Source organism: Coturnix japonica, chromosome 9, assembly GCF_054131305.1.
Source record: "Coturnix japonica strain WE chromosome 9, WE-NBRP24, whole genome shotgun sequence".
In the NCBI taxonomy this organism is placed as follows: Eukaryota; Metazoa; Chordata; class Aves; order Galliformes; family Phasianidae; genus Coturnix; species Coturnix japonica.
In genome coordinates this window covers 8,113,596-8,134,050 of record NC_140671.1, presented here as the reverse complement: position 1 = coordinate 8,134,050, position 20,455 = coordinate 8,113,596, and the positions used below count along the sequence as shown (strand labels likewise).

The window sequence follows — 20,455 nt, the reverse complement described above, 5'->3', positions numbered from 1 at the left end:
GCTAACAGCTATTCCTTTCTTATCTATCATTAATACCTAGATTATAAAGGTTTGAAGATATTTTCATACCTAATATAGAAGGGTCTGAACCACAGTTGAGGGGTTTAAGCACTCCCATAATACAAAGGAGTACTATTAATCTGATTATCAGAATTTGTACTAACTGATGTTCCTTCCTTTGCAGAGCAGTGCACTGACTTCAACAGTGGATTGCAGTCCTAGCAAATAACAAAAAAGATAGTTATCATCTATACACTGACATGTCATTTAAAAATGGAATAGGAACAATCTAAATGAGGTTGCAGCTTGAGGCATTTGAAGTTTTTCCCTTTGAGCCCTGAACAGATGAGACTGTTTTCTGTTTGGATCACTTTTATGTGATCTATGAGCAGCAGACACTTCCCAAAGTGTAGAATTTGTACGTAAGTTCCTATCTAGAACTGAATAATATAACAGGAGAGAGCTCTGAAAATCCATTTCTGCTGAAGATCTGTTAGCACTTGTTTGCACTAATCTGTGTGTTGGTGCAAATCTCTCCCATCTACACTAGAATGATCCAGAACTGTCATCTCATGATTGTTAACTTACTGCCAAATTGTTTCCTTGTTCATGAGACTAAGAATTAAATAGCTTTCATTCAGTTCATTCAGCTTTCATTCAATTAATTCATGACAACATAGTAAGTGTTTTCTTTGACAAGAAAACGTACAGTATTTTAGAAGGTTTCCTTTTCAGCTTAAGGTTTTTCATTAGTTTCATCAGGCCAAAACCTGTAGCTTTCAAAATGAAATTACAATGCACCTGGTGCCAAAATTCAACTCACCAATAACAGTGAGGTCACTGGGGGTAAAACTTGGATAAAAATAACCAGTATTCTGGAAATGGATTTTATGCCTATTGCATGTTCTCCAAGTGCTAGGAACAGTGAGGACACAAACTTGTATCTTTCAGATCACAGCCTCGGTTCTACAGAAATCTTCCCTATGGCTCACTGCTCATTACTAAATACCAGCTACCTGCAAGTCAGCATGACTGCAATTGCATTTGCTAATTCCAATAAATTGTTATGCTTTCTTATTCTTTCCCTTTAAATGAGACTCACTCCTATTCCAGGGATTCTGGGGGAAGATGACTGGAGAAGAGCATGTCCTTCAGTCTTCCAACCTAAATTAATAGCAAAATGTCAAGTCCATTTTTACATGAAATATGCAAATTTAGAAAGCACTGGTACTATAAAGAGAAAGTCTTTGATTATTCAACCTCAGTTTAAATTACTCAAGAGCAAGCTTAAAAATGTAGCTTCTTTTAAGAGAGAAGCTGCTGCTTCTAAGTCTGTAGAGTTTAGAATGGCATCCTAAAACCTTTATACTTACAAAGGGCTCTACACTTCAAACACGAAACCAAAATAGGACTGTACCCCACAATGTCTTGTTTTAGCTGCTGAGTTTAGATTAGGAGCACTTGGGCAATGCAGAGTGCCTCAAGCACTCATTTCATATAAACATACCTGTTAGAGAGGATGTAGTAGGATCCTGGTCTGTGGTGGTCTATCCTGAGCCAGCACTGTATTAATGATGGGACAACTATTATTTCACAGAGTGCAAGTCTGATGATGAACCTGGGCTCTTCCAAGTGTCCTTTCTAGAAACATTCAGTGCATACACAGGAGCTTAATTTGCCAAATCACTCCTTAAACCTCTGCTCATTAACCCTCACAACAATTAGATGAAAAACATTCTCACATATAGGAAATTAAGAAATTAATTCAACGATTATGCCATTGTCTATGCAACTCTGACCATCAATAGCAGAACCATAATTAAAACTCAAGACTATTCCTAACTCATAACCCTGTGTTTAGCTAATTAAATAACACTTATGTCTGGATTTGGTACATAAAGAACTTGAAAAAATTACATGGGAAGAGAGGGAGGACCAAGAAAGGGCACTATTTCTGCTCAAGTGGTATTTTCAGATGCAGCTGAACCTCAAACAGCCTATTAATCCTGCTTCTTCGCTTTTAGTAATCAATTCTTTTTCAGAGATCTACTGTTCACATTCTCTTATAGTAGAAACCTTTCTTGGAAAATAAATGAACAAGACTGGCTTTTGCAAACCTGACTAAAAGTAGATCAGGAGAGCAAGACTGTAGCCAAAAAACCCAGGTCACTGAGAGTACAGTACAATGGAGAGGGATTAGCACCATATTTACTGGTTCTCATTTGCACACCTTTTGGACAGGTGGCTAAATTGTTCAAAAACCAGACCAAACAAGGGCATGTAAAGTAACATACTAACTTCTTTAATAGAGTCCAATCCAATTAAATCAAAACCACTCTGTGAACCCCTGGGTTTATTCACACTAAACAAGTCAGTGGTACATTGTGTTAACCCGATAGCTGATTGTGTTTATACTGGTACCAGGTCCCACATGAAAAATGAGCACCAGTCAACCAGACTGCAACAGTATTTTTTCCTTTTTTTTTTTTTTTTTCCTTTTTTCCCCCCATAAAACTATTTCTTTCATCGACTTAAAAACAACCAACTAGCCAAGTTATTCATTATGGTACACCTACAAAAAAAAAAAAAAAAAAAGAATACTAACCCTAATGTGACTGCTGCTTTAAGAGTGCTCTGTGTCTAGCCTTAGACTGGCTTTTCAGTAGCAATTCACTACAACAGGTCCTAAAATAATAATAATAGAGAATTAAAAATCCGACAGCAAGTTTAATGGTTAAAAATAATAAAAACAACCTGTTCTGAATGGTGATTTTACTCAGCAGTTATGTCCTGCTGCAGCACTCACAGCCTCACAAATGGTAAAAGGGGTTCAAATTCTCTCACCTTCCTTATTTTTTTTTTCTTTTTAAAAGGACAACTGCATTGTAACCTGCTAGGTACCGTGGGACATTTTTCATAACGTTATGTTCAGTCAATAATGGGTCTGTTTTCAAAACTTACTGTGTTTTTCTGGGGTGGGTTAGGGAAGATAGGAAGAAGAGAGAAAAGAAAATACAGCTCCTTGTAGCTGTAACTCCCCATGTGCCTTGGTCACTACAACTGTCTCTAATTCTCAGATCAGTGCTCGTTTTTTATTCTAGAAGATCATGATGAAACACTGGCTGCAACTTTTATAGCTCCATTTGGTGTTTTAAATCACATCTCCTAACCAAGGTCACCATCTTCTGTAATTCATCAGCTAAGAAGCATTTTTTCCCTCTCCCCATGAGGGTTTAAAGGTAGGGTAGGGCATGAGACAAAGAGGGAAGCTAAAATGAATTTAAAAAAAAAACCTGCAGCTATAGAAACAAATATCATAATTTCCTCTTTCATTCACAGCATCTTATCATTATAGCCAGACTGCTGCTTTGCTTTAAGGTCAAACTGATCTCATTTTCCCTCTGGCCCCATTGGTTGCTGGTCGACCTCCGGATCCACTAAGGATGATGCAAATGCCGACTGGACGATCTGAAACCCAAATGACTCCAGAAGAGACATGTTCTGTTGGGGTGAAAAGGGGGATCCCAGAGCAGGACCAAGGTCCCCCAGTGGGCCACCAAGGGCCCTGACGTGAACTTTCTGTATGTGTTTGTTCAGATAAGACTTTGATCTGAAAAAGCTGCCACATTCAGGGCAAGGGTACTTCTTCTCTGCCTCCGTCTCCATTTTGTTTTTGCTGACTGCCATGTCACACGAGAAGGACCCATTGGTGCTCTGTTTCTCAGGAGTCTTGAGGTCACTGGTGTCAGAGAGATCTCCATATGAATCGGAACTTTCAATCGGGTCCGAATGTGAACATTTCTGTCCTTCTATGGGAAAAACAAAAACGTTTTCAGAAACTCATCTGCCAAAGCACTTATTTAACATGCACTCAAATAGCTGATATTGTTTATCAACTGTTTCAGTAGTGCTTATCGTGATGGAATGATACACATTTAACACTGAAATTCCCCAAATTCTGAAGCCTTCAAGCTTCCTCTACAAACCACAGGGCTGCTATCAGAGCAACATCCAAGTTTTCATTAAGGACTTGTAATAATACTGAACACATTTATAATGTTTCTCTGGTTTTTAAATCCAAAAAGATTGTATCTCAGTCACTATGGAAGCACAGATCTGACTGAGTTTTCAACCATACGAGTCACTCTCCAAACTTCTGAAGTATAGTCGATACTTCGAGCCTAGAAATCTAATCTAAGGCTAATGTAAGATGTAGAGCGATCTGGAGATATTATACTCATTCACTCAACAAAGCAGCAGTGAGTTACTGAATTTTCAGAGGTCCAACTCCATTTAACCTTGAGGAGCTCTTATTTAAAAGTTAAGCACAACTCTGTTAGAAGTGAACTTCATTATCTGGAGCTGATCCATCCTTTAACAGCGTAGTGAAAAACAGGAATTTAAGACACTATTTTAAGCCAGTTGGATACATATCCTGGCAAAGTCATCAGTATATCTGGAGTGTTCCTCATTCTCCTTTGGCACTATGTCAAGAAAGTTTGTCCACACTTTTTGCTCAGTGTATTTGTATGAGCGTGGGAAAACGAGACATACTCCCTAAACAAGTGTCTGAATACAAATAAGCTACATCAACTATTAACTCTGAAAGACCAACGGCCCATTTGGCACTACCTAAAAGACAGATTTCCTCGGGACTCAGCATTATGAACCAAGCAGGACATGCATGAAATCAATACAGCACTGAGCTTGAGTAAATCTCTTGTTAAATCAGCACACCACCCAGAACCAAAGGGCTTCTGTAGTAACTCTGCAGGGACTTCAATTGCAAAAAAACCAAACCAAACCAACAACAACAACAACAAAAACCACCACAACTGAAGCTTTCCATTGGCACAGACTTTGTTTAACCCAGCGTGCTGTCTTTTCCAGGGCAAGAAAACAACCATGGTTTCATGGTTGCATTCTCGGGCTCTCTCTCTGCCTTCAGTGGAAATCAGACACATGGTTTCATTGACAAAGATTCAAATATAGTTGACTATGGGCTTGTCAAGGATCTGCAGCCCTCAGATAAAATGCAAACACTGCTCCTAGGTCAAGATGAACTAACACAGCTCTTCCCCAGACTTATTAAATCAGCCAACTGATGACAAATGTTGCATGTTATGTGATTTCTCTGCATGTTCCTCAGATTTTTTCTAGTATTTTTCCCGTCCTTTCTCCCTCCTTCCCTCCCTCTCCTTTCTCATGACCAGCCCAACATCTCACAACACCAAGTTCTGCACAGAGAAGCAAGGTGCAGAGCAGGGAGTCTCTTGCCTTTGATGCCATAGGTTCTGACGCAGTGGAATGCTGCTCCCCCATTCGGGATGGACTCCTGGTGCCTGGAGACCTGGGGAAGGGGAACACCGTGGTGGGTTTTAACATGGACCTTTAAGTAGGAGGCAGAGGAGAAACCTAAACAAGATAAAAGGAGATGAAATCCTGCCATCAGCAAAGACACACATCTGCCTTCCCTGTTCTTTACATCTTTTTTTTGCTCTTATTCCCTATTACAAGGTTGTCATTATACTATCTTGATTTCTGGTTGCCTACAACATGTTCAAGTACATCCCTCAACATAATCAAACAATGAATACAATACATATCTTTCAGTAGACATTATTTGCTTACTGGAGGACACGATGAAAGATCAACAGCCTCCTTGAGAAACAAATGCTGTACAATCCTAGCAGATCACATGAAACTTTATGGGGGGGAAAAAAAAAAGGCAGAAGAGACATGACACAAAAAGGTAACTACATATCTTCCCTTTTTTTTTTTCCAAAGTTAACAGAAATATATATATATATATATATATATATATATATATATATATATATATATATATATATATTTCAAAATCAAATCTCAATATTTCTATTAGCTGCTTAAACTGTGGACATTTCAAACACTGAATTCTAAATAAAACATTTTATTTGTTCATGTGCTATTTTTTCTATTTCTCAACTAACACAAATAAGAACTTTTTCTTTAATGTAATAAGTTATCTAACAAATATTTTGAAACATTTTAAAATTAATATTTTAATACCCTTGTAGTTAGCACCAGAAGCATTTGGACTATATGTGAGGCACATGGAGGACAGTTTTGAACACTATACAGGTGAGCCTACCAATAATCATGATGTGACACTTTAATGTTGGAAACATTTTCCTTTAAGAACAGACAGCAAAACACATGTTCCACAGTCACAGACAAAGAGCTCAAGGTTCCTGTTCTGCAAACAGATAACCTGAAACTTAGATTAATTCTTTTCAAACCAATACAGCATTTGCAGGACCAGCCCTTGAAACAGAACGTTCATATCAGTGCTTCACTTTATGCACATATATATTATTCTAAAGCCACTTTTACAGCAATGTATTATTGACGATTATTTATGATGCAAAGCCAATACTGGCACACATGTTGGGTGGGTTTCCTGACAGCAGCTGTTAACTTTAGGTGCTGAATGTAATAACAAATATGTCTTTACACCAAAATTCCCTCTGCCTACCCAACACTCACTGCACAGCCAGGATCAAAGACTGTTCAGGAGTTAAGGATTATACATACAGGACATGCAGAGCAAGACAGAACTACACAGCAACTTGCTGGAGGGAAAAGGCACAGGTTGCTGAGAATTAACAAGAAATAGTTGCTGTAGATCCATGAGTTGAAAATGAAAATATTTAAGATACAGCAAGTAAACCATGAGAGTAGAAACCGAGAATACAGTACTCCCAAAATACAATCATCCAGGGAAGTAACGTAAGGATATTTTCTTCTTAAGTAAGACAAGACCTACGCTCAGACACAGAATGCTGTACTGAATGTGTCACTAAGCTGCAAGAGAATCTATTTTAAAAAACAAATAAATATTCACTGCAGATATGGATAGAACTGGTGTTTGACTGCTAGAGAAAAGGACACAATTCACAGATGTAATGGTGATACATGCAACTCAAGGTATTTCCCTTATTTCCTACATCTAATGACTGCATGCATGCTGAGATGAGTTTCTTTCTGTAGCAACACATTAAAATCCTACTGCAAACTGTTTACAAAGCTCTACACAGAGTTATTCAGGGTATTTCTATACTACAACTGACACAGGAAAATCTAGAGTTGTAATCTCTGCTATACAGCAATTTTTCTGAACTCTGCAATTCTATTTGTAGAATACATTGTTTCATATAATGAAAGCTGCCTGCAAAGTGTGTTAGCTCCCCTTTCTGTACTTGGCAGATGAACACATGAGTCATCACCTTCTTCCAAAGCAGGAATAATGCCAACTGCTTCATAAAGAACTGTCTGAAATGAGAATTTTTTTACTTTATCTTATTTTTTTGGGAAGCACTCACTACTGCCTTTTTTCCCCATTAGGCCTTCATTAGGAATAGGTGTCCTAGGAAGATGGGGGTGAATTCACAATCAATAACTCTTTACTTTTAAAAATCTCTTTAAAAACAAGATCAAGCTAATGCAGAGCACAAAGTGGCAGTATTTTTCAAATAAAAGTATTTACTGCTTTATGCACACATAGCTCACAGCTTTGCAGAGCAGGTTATTTCTTCATTCCAGAGTAATCAACATTAAAAACATGCACTGAAAAAAACCCAAAAAATCTTCATTCTTTTCTCAGGTAACATCCACAAGGATACAACAGCAGAAATTGCTGTAGGATTCTCCTTTGTCAAAAATTCTGATTTGGATTTATCCAGAACATTTGGAGAATCCTTCTAGCTTCAGTCAGCTTAGTATCCACCATTAAAGATGCAATAATTCACTTTATTGTAAAAATAATATTAATAATCTAACTTGTGATTGGAATATGCATTCATCCCCAAACCCCTTTGATTTCTGTGAAGCAAACATTGCATGTGTCTGAACCAGAAGGTGGCTGTTCCAAGTTGCAAACCTGACAGCAAAGCATCAGCTCTAGACTTGCCAAAGTCATTAAGCCCGTAGGTTCTTTGAAAAAGCCCTCACAAGCAATTGAAGTTCCTAGGAAGGGTAAGAGAATATTATGTAACAAGTAAGCAGGAACAAGTCTTGGATTTAAACTGATTAAAAAAAGAAGTCTTAGAAAGTGAGGATTAAGTTTCCATAAGCACATTTTGCGCTACTTTTCAAAAACAAAATAAACAAAACAGAAAATCTCAGAGAAATAAACAACTGCACAGCTCCTTGATTAGAAAAGATTTAATTGCTTACATAATTACTCTAAGCAAAAAGACCCTTTGTAAGAAAATAACCTGAAGAAAATCAACTCACAGATGGTAATTTTTTGGACGTTACACTGCCATTTTTGTGAGATACGTACAATTAGCAAATGGGCACGTGAATGACATAACACAACAGGTGACCACTTTCAGTCCTTGAGTTCCTTTTCTCCTAAACCCACCACGCCTTCAGGAGAACACAAGACACTCGATGAACTTCTACAGAAAAACCTTCAGCCTGATGGGATAAAGTGAGGATTCTGAGTTGGAATATCCCACTCTGATTTTGACACTAGGATGAGTTCAGCAGTATAAAACACCTTTTCATCCCCTTTTTCTGTTTGTTTGTTTGTTTGTTGGCCCAGCATCCTGCTTCCCTTTACAAGCAGCTCTTAAAAATTTTCATCCTCTTTCTTGCCAATTACTATATCCAGCACTAGTTAAATCTGAATTAAAACACACAGCAGTAGCCTTAGCAGTCACAGCTGGGGGCAGCATGCGGCTTCTGATTGTGCCAATGCCCATCAAATTAAGGTTTCCAGTGCATACATTTTCCACTGTACTTCACGTCTCCAGCCTCTACAATTTAAGATGTCTATTTTAAACAATGAACATTATAATTTGATTCTAGAAAACTCTGGATTAAAAAAATCTCAATATAACGGATCATAAACCTGTAATCAAAATCCACGGCATGTAACAACGCTCATAATACAGTTGGTTGACAAAGCCAGTCTATAACTCCCTCTTCCTATGAATTTTAACCCGAGATAAATATTTAGCAGCAATTCAACAGTTTTGTTACGGTTTATAAGTGCTGATGTACAATGGAATCCACAGCAACACCATTTGCAATACATAAACCATGAGAATAAAGTAGTTGCTAATAGTTTGCTGTCAAAAAAACCAGAAGTATTTTGTTTAAATTCCTGCTGCATATCTAGGCCTGTGAGACGTGAACACTCCTTTTAATCATTTCATTGTTTAATCACCTGATCTGTCTTTGTCAAGCTGGCTTAATGTTAAAGGAGCCGCAGCGACATCTGGTGGTAGTTGAGTTGAAACTCAAGTTGATAAACCCCGCAAACGCGACAATTTCTCCCAACCCACACGTGTTTATTTAGCACTGTGTACGCCTGAGGGAGAGCAGCACAGCACCTGGATCTTGGATAGCATCCTGCGTGTTGTTACAACAGAGAGAATCAGGTTAAGCTTAAGCAGCGTTTCAAAAGAGAGGCCTTTATCTGAAGAGGAAGCCAAGCCTCACTTCACAGCTTCTACCTGGAACTTCAGAGTCTGCAGATTTTCAACGCGGATAACATACCTAGTCAAAATGTTAGTATCATTTTCAGGGCCTGACATATGGCTAAACCACTGGAAACACCTCCCTCACAACGGAATGTCTCATTACTCATCATCTCCTTGTCATCTCAAACCTCCTACAGCTCTCACATTATTCGACTCAATTCCCTCAGAAGATTTCATTTCACCTCCCTTAAATGAGGAATGGGAGCACAGACTACCAAAAAACATCTCATCAGGAAAAAGAGATCCCCAAACACAGCAGCAACATGTTGCCACACTTACTAGGTATGTACATGAGCGTGAGCCAGCAATACATTTTGAAGTTAACTATTAATCATTCCCAAAAATGCAAGCAAACAGGTATTGGCAAGTCAAAGTTATTTTTGATTCTTTCCTAAGTTTGCCCAGCTTGCCTGGCATCCCACAAAGCCTAAGACTACAACTGTCTCTCCAACTTGGCAGTACTAAATACAGATTAAAAAACTTGAAAAGCTGTATTAACACAAATAAAAGTAAGGTACATATGTAGTGCTCTTTGAGACCTGTTTCAGAAATATATGTTAATACAAAGCAATTTCTTGGGAGAAGAGGGAGAAGCAGTTTGACTTCACTGCTGCACCAGGAGGTTAACAAGATAATAGAATGTAGATCCTTTATGTACAGCATGTAATTCTCAACTTCATATGTATTTCAAATATCTTCTTCCAGACTGAACAAGGGGACCCAGCTCCAACCAGGTACCAGAAAAAAATGTGCATGATGAACAAGGCAACATGTCATGATTATTTTACAGTGATCTGGACACTTAGGAAATAAAATTCTTAAAACTGTCTAAGAATAATTTGCTTCAGACTTACACTAAGGTTCTTTGGGAACTATCAACTGTATAAGAAGACCAGACCTATAGCTCTACCAGTTTCAAGGTTAAGTAAGAAAAGCAAAGAATATGTATACACATATGGTACAGCCTCCTCCTGCTGCAGACAGTCACGCAGCCTTACATCTTCCCTCGAGCATTCTCCCAACCCACTGAAATTTTAAAAACTGTTTCTTCATTACCTCGGTTACAGATAGTGCAGAAATTGCTTGGTCCTTCACTATGCTTCTTCAAATGATCTGCCATGTATGCTGCCCGCAAGTACTTCCCACACACCTGGCATGGAACTTTGTCTTCATGACATGCTAGGTGTGAGCGCAGTCGATCACGCGTGGCAAAGGAAGCATTACAAGTCTGCAGGTACAATGAGAACCATGTGACTCAACAACTCTGCTAAAAGCACTGTCAAATATATTCTTTAGAGTAAATACCTCAGACCCTGCACATACAAATTACATGATACACAATCCAGTTCCCCACAGTTAACAATTCTGATCACCCACATATCACACAAGATGTGTTTACTACTTGAAAGAGTTAAGAAGGCAAGAAAACAGCTCTAACGTACTACAGATAATAATACTTCAATGTAGATAAGAGTTCTAAGGCCTTAGCTCCTCACTGAGGATGAAGATATTAATACCAAGAAGTATTTAATAACAGAAGTAGCATTATGGTAAATTCTGCCACTTCACTGAGCCATTAACATCACTTCAGACCACTCTTTGACACTTTCCTAAATTTTATTCTCTGATACAATCTGATTTCAGTACAGACGACTTCCCCTTTGGACTAAGGAGACATAATAAAACATCAGAGAATTGCCTGGGATGATAAAACAAAAGACAGTAAAAGAACCATCCTAGTACCCACAGCAGCAGTGCAGACAAAGTGCAGAAGTGAAGCCTCAGAAGTGAGCAGGTATCAAACTAACTGCATAGCAATATAGTCTGTTTAAAACTTACCCCTGATCAAGCTATCACATCTCACTTATTACCATGAAACAAGCTTGATCTGGCAAGAGATAATATTGGCTCTACATGCCCACTTCACAGAGGTAATCTGTATGACAGATGAGAGACAGTTCCCTTCCATGTTCATAATGACAGCAAGTGGCAGCTGTGCAGACTATGTATATGCCCACTTCAATGGCCTGTCAGATCTGAAAGGCCTGCTGTATTTCTAACGTGAATGAAAATAATAAACCATCAGTAATACACTGTACAAATTATTACTGTCCAAAACCACTGCTCACAAGTGCAAGAAGGAAAACAAAAGCAGGTATGTGTTAGAATGACCAGAACAAGTGGGCAACAGTGACATCCCAGAGTGCACAGTGTTTGGTTTATACCACACCTTTGTTTAAAATAATGCAGGTTTAAGATGTATAACCAGAATCCCCTAAGAAATAATATAAGAAAATTAAGTGACTTGGGAACTGGATACATTCTGTCATTTCAAGTATCAGGGTGCAGCTAAACCACTCTTTCACCAATGACAGGCTTGTTAAATTAACGATCTTAGTAAAATTACAAAATTACAACTTTGGATAAATCAGACTGACAAAAACAGATAAGGTTAATCTACACAATTTTGTGTAATTTTGTGAATAACAGCTTGACCCATTAAACACTAAAGGCAGCTGAAAGGTACCTATCAATTTCAACAGGCTTAAGATTCGTTTGACCCTGTGAGATGCTTGAGTAAAGTAAATTCCCATGGAGCTTAGGCTACTCGGCAGCAAGCACAAGACTTAGCACCTCACCGGATCAGGACTTAATGTACTTAAAAAAGCAACATTAAAATTATCTGAATTTCCATGGTACACAGAGCTTAGCTAAGCTCACCAGACAAAGAATCATAAATCACAAGCAATAAAGATTAAAAGGCAAATTTTTAAAACGAAAGATTTCTCTGTATTTGAAATCTCAGGACACAGCGCTGAGCAAAAGAGGTGCAGCTTTCACTTACTTAAATGTTCTTAGAGGTAAGCACTCAGTTAAGTTAGGATTCCAGCACTGATGCTAATCAATCCATTGGATATCAACTAAAAGTATATAACCAGATGATCAAGGATGACAGCCAAAAGACCCATCATCAGTTATTGTAGTAATACTGAGCCACACTGAGTGTGCACTGGGAGTGCATTAGTTTATAAAGCAGACCAAAGACAAACCACATGAAAACACGGATGCCAGAAGTAAAATTGTATCTGTCCCATATTGAAATGACCAAGTTGAAAGCTTAGAGAAAGGCAATATAATCATTGATGTGTTGCTGCTGAGTTTCATAAAGTTCACCTTTGGATAAGCCATATAGCAAATACATCTGTGAAGAAGCTTTAAAAAACTAATCAGTCCAGTGGAGAAAGCAAGAACCAGTTTAGCTGAATCATAACAATGGGAGATAGGACTATGATTAAAGAAAACCCCAAAGTTAATATTCAAATAGTTAATACTTATAAAAGGTATAGAGAAAAAAAAGAAAAAAAAAGTAAAAAGTTTTATTTTATAAAAGATGTGAAGTGCTAAATGAGTACTAAGTATTTATCATTAATTGTTAATCACAGAAGAAAACTCCAGTGCTTTCCTATCAAACATTGCAAAGGTATATAAATAGACCAAAAAGAATATATATATAAAGTTTAAAAAACATTGTTGAAGAAATACCTCTTGAAGTTTCAACTTTTCTATGGCTGTGGATGTCTCTGAGCTTATTCCATGGTGGCTGCCATTTTCCTGCTAATAGGCAGGAAGTAAGAGAAATTAGGACAGGAAGAAACTCAATCTGCATTGAAATCAATGGGAAAAGCACTGGACTTGGGATGCCAATTTTAGGTTTATTTAAATAGATATCTTTCTTTAACCAAATCTCTGCTTGAACTTCACTTGTACTTTTCTCTTTCTTTCTTTCTTTCTTTCTTTCTTTTTTTTTTAAACTTAAGTAGCCAGAGGAACAACCTTTCTCTTGTATCACAGATGGAACAAACTTCTTGTTTCTCCCCTTTTTCTTTCTCGTCCACAGAACTGCAGCCTAACGTCTATATCAACCACACTCAAAAACCAACAATACATCCTATGTCTTCCCATGGTGAGTCTGCAAACCAACCTGCCCCTTATGGCCATAACACTGACTTGCCCCTTGATCTGGAACTCAAATATAAGTTTAAAGAGAAAAAAAAAAAAGAGAGAGAGAAGAAGAAGGAAAAAACAAACAAACAAACAAAAAAACCCAACAATGCAACAACACAAGGGAAATATAACCAGAGTGCGGTTTGGTGTCTGGTCTGGACACCAGTGCAATTTGTTGGATCAGCTTCCTAAGGCACCCTGGTCTGTGGAGATCTTCCCCTTTCTGCATCTGTTTTAACAGTAATGAAAACACTGGAATCAGGTCTTTGTGTTGCATGGGGTGCTGCAGGTGCTGGAAGTTAGGAGAGTTTTTCAAAGGTTTATGAAGCCAAACTATTACTTTAGGAAGACTAAGTGCAGGATTGTGTGCCAAGCACTCTAAGCTGTAGCTGTTGCAGTCACATTCAGCTTACAACCATCCTGCTTCTCACAGCTTCATTTTATTTGTTTTAAAGTTGGGTTGACACCCTCCCTCTTTTTGTTTTGTAGTAAAAATTATACCATGATGCCATACGAACAAAGCATTAGATCTCCACTGGTGTGTAAAGATACACTAGAGTTCAGGGAGACAGCCAGTGGATTTTGTTTAAATTACAGCATCAATTACTTTCAAGAATGTCAATAGGACAGAGGACTCTGGAAGGCTTTTCTGTTTACCTAAAGAATACTCTTCTGCTGTAAGCATTAACAAAGTGTGACAATAACGGGAATTTTCAACATGAACTCGATAGATTCATAAGGAGTGCTCAATACTGCCTGGCCTACTCTCACAGAGACTGACTTGCTAAATGAAACCAATGAAAACGAGAATGAAAACCTGGAAAAAAACAAGCCAGTATTAAGCTATTTTCCTTATTAGCGGCCAGGTACTGTGTCTTGATATGTCATAGAACAAAAGCATTACTGGTTATGAGATAACCAGAAGGAGAACTTTATCAATTGATGTACGAGCTTTTAGATTTGAAACAATTTTCAGTGTATGGCATCCCTTTGTATGGCTTGTATAACATATATCAAAATCCAGGCTTACTCAAGGTTTTCTTCATTTGATGGGATATTGTCAAGTCTTTTTTCAAAGACACACAGCAGCTCTTTAACAAACATCCTACATGCTGTTAAAGATTAATTATTAACTTTGCAGAGTTAAGCATTCAAAAATGAAGAACAAATCAAGCTTGAAATGACAATCTCAGCTCTGCCCTCATGCTTGTAATCTATACATTATAGCTTCTAGCTGAAATAAACAATGCATATAATGTCACAAGACTTTAAACAGCAAATACATCATGAGAAGGACAGTTCTTAGAAATACATGAATACAGAATACATGTGCGCAAGGAGATAAGAGATGAACTTGGCTGCACAATCTTAGTTTCTGTATTTCTTGACTCTCCAGCTCTTAGTGTATCCTCTGATTCACACTTTCACCATTTATATTTAGTCCTCTTAAATTGATATGAAAACTATAAAGAGAACTATTAAGTATCAGCTGATAAAGGACAATACATGGTCATCAGTGTTATCTGTCAATTGCATATATTCAGTAACCATGATACCAACTAGCAAAAGACTCAAGAGTTTCAGGTTATGTTGAGACCTAAGTATTACTTTTACACTTGCAAACAAACAAATGCTTAGGGACAAAATCTTCAGTTATCTTCATTTTATCCACTCAGACCCCTTGCTATCTACCCCCAGAGTGTGAGATCTTTTTAGCAAGCAGAATTTTCCAATGTGTATGAATCTACACCCCTAAATCGTCTTAATAAGTTCAAACCAAACCAAGGCTTTTTATAAAGTGAAGAGTAAAATCACTATGAAGACTCTACAGCCCGATTTACAAAAGTGCTGAGCTCCTGCAGATCTTACTGAGGGCAACAGGAACCTTCAGATGGCTCCATACGTCCAAAAATCTGTTCAAGGAATTATTAAAACTATAAAAACCTTTCAAATCTCTCACAGTTTGGGGGAAACATAGCAAAGATGTGTCAAGAGATGGAGATAAGTGCGGATGAGGAGGCAGCAGTCATGTAGGATTGATGAGGTTCATAAAACGTTAAAAACTTCAGAAGGAAAAAAAATCTTCTAACTTTTCTGTCTTCAAAGAAAATGAAGTTATCATGCTCAGTCTCTCTTAAAATAAATAGATAAACAAGCCTTTCTTCAGAGAACCACCATGCAGACTGCTTGCCCAACAAATGTCTTAGATGTTTGCCTAACAACTTTGTGAAGACAGTGGGTGATAATGGAAGCTGGTTCTCAACTTTGGTTTTAATAAACACTTCCAGGCACCTTTTAAATCTCTGTACAAATGAATTACAAAATATCCTTCTTAATTTCTTCATTCAAACCTCAATGAATAATTAATTTACTGTAAAGTAAAATATAAATGTATATGTATATATATACACTACTTTGTGACATCATATTACAAAGATACTGAAAGAATACTGTGCCCCTCTTATCTATGCTCTCACTGGGAGGAAAAAAAAAGCTTCCAATTTTGCTCAGTGCAATGTTCTGAATGCCACGTGACAAAAAGAGCACCCTGGCAAGTGACAATAATTTATGAATTTCACTTGAAATTATACTAAAAAGAACAACAAACCAAGTCAACATTGGAGCCTTCTGCTGGTAACTGCAACAGAGTGGGAAAGAGGAGGGTGGGAAAAAGAGGGCATTCTCTGTGACATTGACTTAAGCTCAGGGACAAGGTGAGTGGGTCAGAAATCCAGGGAGGGTCAGCAGCAGGGAGGAACAGTGGAGCAGTAGAGAAGGACATGGAGCAGTAGAGAAGGATGCATTGCAGAAGCGGGGGGAAGCAGGAGGACCAAAGCAGCACAAGGGACTGGAGGACAGGAGGAATGTTAATCATGGAACGCTTACTTTCAAATCCTTCTCAAATTCACACACAGGTTGTATTTTTATTGACACTTTGTAATTCTCTGCACATTTACAAATCTAAGACCTTAACACAAAGATTACCCATATACCGGTGTAAGCCCCTCCAGCTCCTACCTGACACTTGTGAGGTCTCTCTGAGGTATGCACCTGTTTGATGTGTCCATTCAAGTGGTCTGGCCTTAAAAGAAAATACACATACGCACACTTAAAACAAATACTAAATACAAACTTTCAATTTTAACAAGAGACAATCCCTGTAGTGGGTCTATTACAGATGCTGTGACATCTGACTTTCCAAGAACCAGAACCACCACCAACTGGGACTCTACCTTAAGTATTCTCTCCAACTCGCTAAAAAAGCAGCATTTTCTTGCAAAGAAGCTCTGACTGAACAAACAAAGCAAACAGAAAATACAAGCTGCAATTTTCAAACCCGCATGTCCCCTTCCTAAATCCTGTTCAGACCTTGACCATCAGGGCAGCCAGGTTTACCGCTGCAAAATATAACTGTCCTAACTCACAACGTGGTGGAGAGACTGCGTTAATACAAATAAAGCGCTCTGAAGGTCCCAACTAGAAGGTGCAATGGAAGAGCAAATTATTACTGAAAAAAGTTAGACCATTCCTTGCAATTGGTAAAGCCTACTTTGAGAAGACTGAATAGCTGCAGATTTTCCTGATGGCAGTTTCTCTTAGCGGGAAGAAAGCTTTTCATTGTATGAGCCCAAAACTGCTTGGAAACAAGTTCTCCACCCTCTCCTCCCCCAGCTCCCCAGCTGCGCCAATGGGAGCGCGCAGGGTGGAATTCACGCAGTGCGGACAGCAGAGCCCGAGCTGTGTGTGCTACAGGAGCCGGCGCTGCGGTGGGCTGGGGCCGCGCAGCCCAACACACGGATCGGGGTCCTCCCAGGTACTGGCAGCCTGGCGGCCGCGCTGCTAGGAGCACTAAATTCAGGCATCACGCTCCCACCTTTCCTCTGACAGCTCCTGGAACTCAATACTGCATCGTAAGAAAGGTTCGCTACTTTCCATGCTTCGATTTTAAAAGGACGGATGGATATTTTTGTGGTTTATTTTCCTAACAGCGTAACTGCTTCTCATATTTTAAGTTATTGGAAATAAGGGGAACTCAATATGTATTTTTCACCTCCCCTTGTTGACGAAAATCTTTCATACAGCAAATTTTTAAGCTTGACAAAAATGATAAAAATTGGCACTGATCACAGGTAGCAATGTAGTAAAAAGCAGAATTTGCTTCTAGCTCAGATTTCCAGTTTCTGACTTCACTAAATTTGCAGTCCTGAATAACAGGCATACCCCAATTATTGCTGATTTTGGAAAAGAAGGGGAAAAAGAAGAGGGAGGGGGGAAAAGAAGTTATCTGTGTTTCATTAATTTCTCCCAGTGACAAAACGCTCTACGCTACCAGCAGGAGAGCTCGCAGGCACACACTTCCCACGTGTACAGCTGGGACAACTCTACCCCTGTCAGCTTTTGATTCATTCTCCTGTGTCCAATCCCTCTCTACCGCTGAGTCAACAACTGCAGACAGAAGCAGAGTGCAGCTACAAGGGGAACATGGCATGGATGCACCCCCCGCCCCCAAGCTCCTCGCCTCAAACTTAGATTAACTCCCACAAACAGTGACAACAAAAAAAGCAGCAACATTAAATGCACAGATCTTACGTATGTTGCAGGGCAGAAACAGGATCCCCTTCAGAAGGTTGTAAACCCAAAGGACACAAAGATCATGTATTAAAAGATACTTGATGCTGCAGCCTTTGAAATCTCACCTCTTCCTTCACATTTGGGTGATAAAAAACATTACGAACTAAGAGAAATGAAGGGAAGTTAAGAAAAAAGAAAATTTAAAATGGATACGAGAAAAATAATTAACTTGAGATGTATTAATATTTTGCACTTCAACAGCACCTTCCAACTACCTGCACAACAGGAGTCTCCAGACACTACAATGAGACAGGTAACTCCGAGACCCATCTGTCATCTGAGGGAGGGGCCGCCTGGTGTGTACACGGGGCTGGGACAGAGCTGGGGGTGTTCAGCCAGGAGCCAACTGACTCCTGGATCTGTGTCTTAATTACTCTTAAGATCCTCTGGAGAGACTCGGTTCAGCTTCCCAGCGGAAATAACTAAAGTCTCATTTCTCAAGACATCCTAAATTGGAACAGTCAAGCTGCCCTATGTACAAATTACTCTGGTTTCCCAAGGGATGGGAAAGCCAACTTTCTAGGTCTCTGTGTCTGTGATCCTTGGAAGTTCTCTCTTACCTGGAAAAGCCTTTCCCGCAGCTCTGGCAGATGTAGGGCTTTCCCACTGAGCCATCGTGGGATCGAACATGATAGGACATCCTGTCTTTCCGCTTGAACCGTAACCCGCACACTGGACAAGAGTAAGGCTTCTCACCAGAGTGCGACAGCTTGTGCCGATTCAGGTGGTACACGTCCCGAAAGATCTTGCCACAGATGTCGCATGCCACCTGTTTCCTTGTCCTGCTTCTTTTTCTGGGTGCGTCAGGGTCGTCCTGGCCAGGGATGCCATTTTCACCCAGTCTGGGGGGTGGGATGTCTATGTAACCCAACTGCAAGCTCGTCACCCCATGCTGAGCCTCGTGCTGACGAAGCCGATTGGCATCGGTGAAAACCTTTCCGCAGAGGCCACATGGCAGGATGCCGGCCTCCCGCAGTCCACCCGGGGCCCCAAACATCATGGAGTCCAAGAGGTTGGCTTTACGGGGACGGCCTCTGCCCCGCTTGGTACCTAAGGTGGGGGCACTAGCAGCAACATTCTGGAAGGGCGAGGCGAGCAGCGGTGGGGAAAGGGGTCCTGCCACCATGGGCAGGCGGTCCACGCCCTGCAGCACGGGCAGGGAGGACTGTGCTGCGGTGAGCGCAGCCCGCGTGGCCTCGTCTTCGGGCATGCCTGCGATGCCATTGCCATTGGGCGCCAGTGTGGCACCGTTGGTCATGTCGAGAGGGAAGCCGAGGTCAGCAGCCCCTGGGCGGAACAGCATGATGTCGGGGCGCGTGGGGGGCACGAGGATCTGCACGTTGGACTGCTTGATGACCTCCTGGCAGATGTCGATGACGGAGCGCATCAGCAGGAACTTGGCGGCCGTCATGAGCTCCGGGAAGCTCTCCAGCCGCACCACGATGCGCGACGTGTAGGCGAAGTCCAGGATGTCCCCGAACACCTTGGAGCTGATGGTGTGCATCTCCAGCTCCCGCCCCCCCCCGGGGGCCCCGCCGCCCGCCGCCGAAGCTCCGCCGCCCGCCGCCGCCTCCGCCGAGCCCCCTTCTCCACCGCCGGCCGCTCCGTCGCCCGGCTGCGCGCTGAACACCGACTCGAAGTACTCGCTGCAGGCGGCCAGCACCGCCCGGTGCGCCGGGAAGCTCTCGTCGCCCACGCGCAAGAGCACGTCGCAGAAGCGGCCGCCGTTCTTGCGCTGCTGGTTGAGGCTGTGCAGCATGTCGGCGCTGTGCCGGCTCACCTGGTACGTGTAGCAGCCCGACGAGGGGCCGCAGGCGGCGGCCTCGCTCACCCGCTCCATGGGGTTGCGCCGCCCCGCTGGCGCCCGCAGGGGGCGCGCGCTCTCACGCCCGGCGGCGCGCGCCGCCTCCTGCTCCCCGCCCCTGTCCGGGCCGACGGCGGCGGCGCGCGCTGCGCTCCCTGCACAGCGCGAAGGGATGGCGGGGGGGGGGCGAGACAAAAGGCTCGGGCGGCGGAGGGGCGCGCGCCGCGCGGGGCCGCCGCGGCAGCCGGCGCGGGAAGCTCCGCCCGGGTCCGGCCGCCACGAGGCGCTGCGGCCGCGGAGGCCGCCGCGGGAAGGGGCGTGCGCGGCGCCGGCGGCGGCGAGCGGGGAGGGAGGGGGCGCGGGCAGCCGCGGCTCCGGGCTGCCGGCTCCGTCCGTCCCTGTGTGTTTGGAGCGGAGGAAAGATGGCAGCGGCTGCACTTCCTCTTGCACTTTCACCCCTGGGGGGAGGAGAAGGAGGGGG

General features: G+C 41.3%; 1 protein-coding gene and 1 long non-coding RNA gene across 15 annotated transcripts; one reads left to right on the top strand and one right to left on the bottom strand.

Annotated features, from left to right (window-relative positions):
* Positions 1 to 2,281: 2,281 nt before the first annotated feature.
* PATZ1 (POZ/BTB and AT hook containing zinc finger 1) lies at positions 2,282 to 20,446 on the bottom strand. 12 transcript variants are annotated; one of them, XM_015878110.3, is made up of 6 exons: positions 18,731 to 20,446; positions 16,557 to 16,620; positions 13,077 to 13,148; positions 10,590 to 10,761; positions 5,278 to 5,415; positions 2,282 to 3,809 (listed from the first exon to the last, which is right to left on the bottom strand). In XM_015878110.3, the coding sequence occupies exons 1-6, from the start codon at positions 20,008 to 20,010 to the stop codon at positions 3,391 to 3,393; spliced, it is 2,145 nt and encodes a 714-aa protein (XP_015733596.2). In that variant the 5' UTR covers positions 20,011 to 20,446; the 3' UTR covers positions 2,282 to 3,390. The 12 variants fall into 12 exon arrangements, with proteins under 12 accessions (XP_015733596.2, XP_085412198.1, XP_015733597.2 ...); XM_085556072.1 differs by having other exon boundaries at positions 13,077 to 13,145; positions 18,731 to 20,355; XM_015878111.3 differs by having other exon boundaries at positions 2,282 to 3,806; positions 18,731 to 20,154.
* On the top strand, positions 17,253 to 18,936 carry LOC146759667 (uncharacterized). Of its 3 annotated transcripts, XR_014949173.1 has the most exons (3): positions 17,253 to 17,458; positions 18,372 to 18,423; positions 18,552 to 18,936. It is a non-coding gene; the product is annotated as an uncharacterized LOC146759667 (long non-coding RNA). The 3 variants fall into 3 exon arrangements; XR_014949171.1 differs by lacking the exons at positions 18,372 to 18,423; positions 18,552 to 18,936 and adding an exon at positions 17,875 to 18,219 and having other exon boundaries at positions 17,255 to 17,458; XR_014949172.1 differs by lacking the exons at positions 18,372 to 18,423; positions 18,552 to 18,936 and adding an exon at positions 17,848 to 18,219 and having other exon boundaries at positions 17,255 to 17,458.
* Positions 20,447 to 20,455: the final 9 nt, after the last annotated feature.

Excerpts from the sequence above, each read along its gene's own strand:
- PATZ1 (XM_015878110.3), bottom strand. The coding sequence starts at position 20,010 with ATGGAGCGGGTGAGCGAGGCCGCCGCCTGCGGCCCCTCGTCGGGCTGC. Across the intron at positions 13,149-16,556 it reads AGAGACCTCACAAGTGTCAG|CAGGAAAATGGCAGCCACCA; the intron begins GTAGGAGCTGGA and ends CCTGCCTATTAG. Across the intron at positions 3,810-5,277 it reads CAGAACCTATGGCATCAAAG|AAGGACAGAAATGTTCACAT; the intron begins GCAAGAGACTCC and ends TTTTTCCCATAG.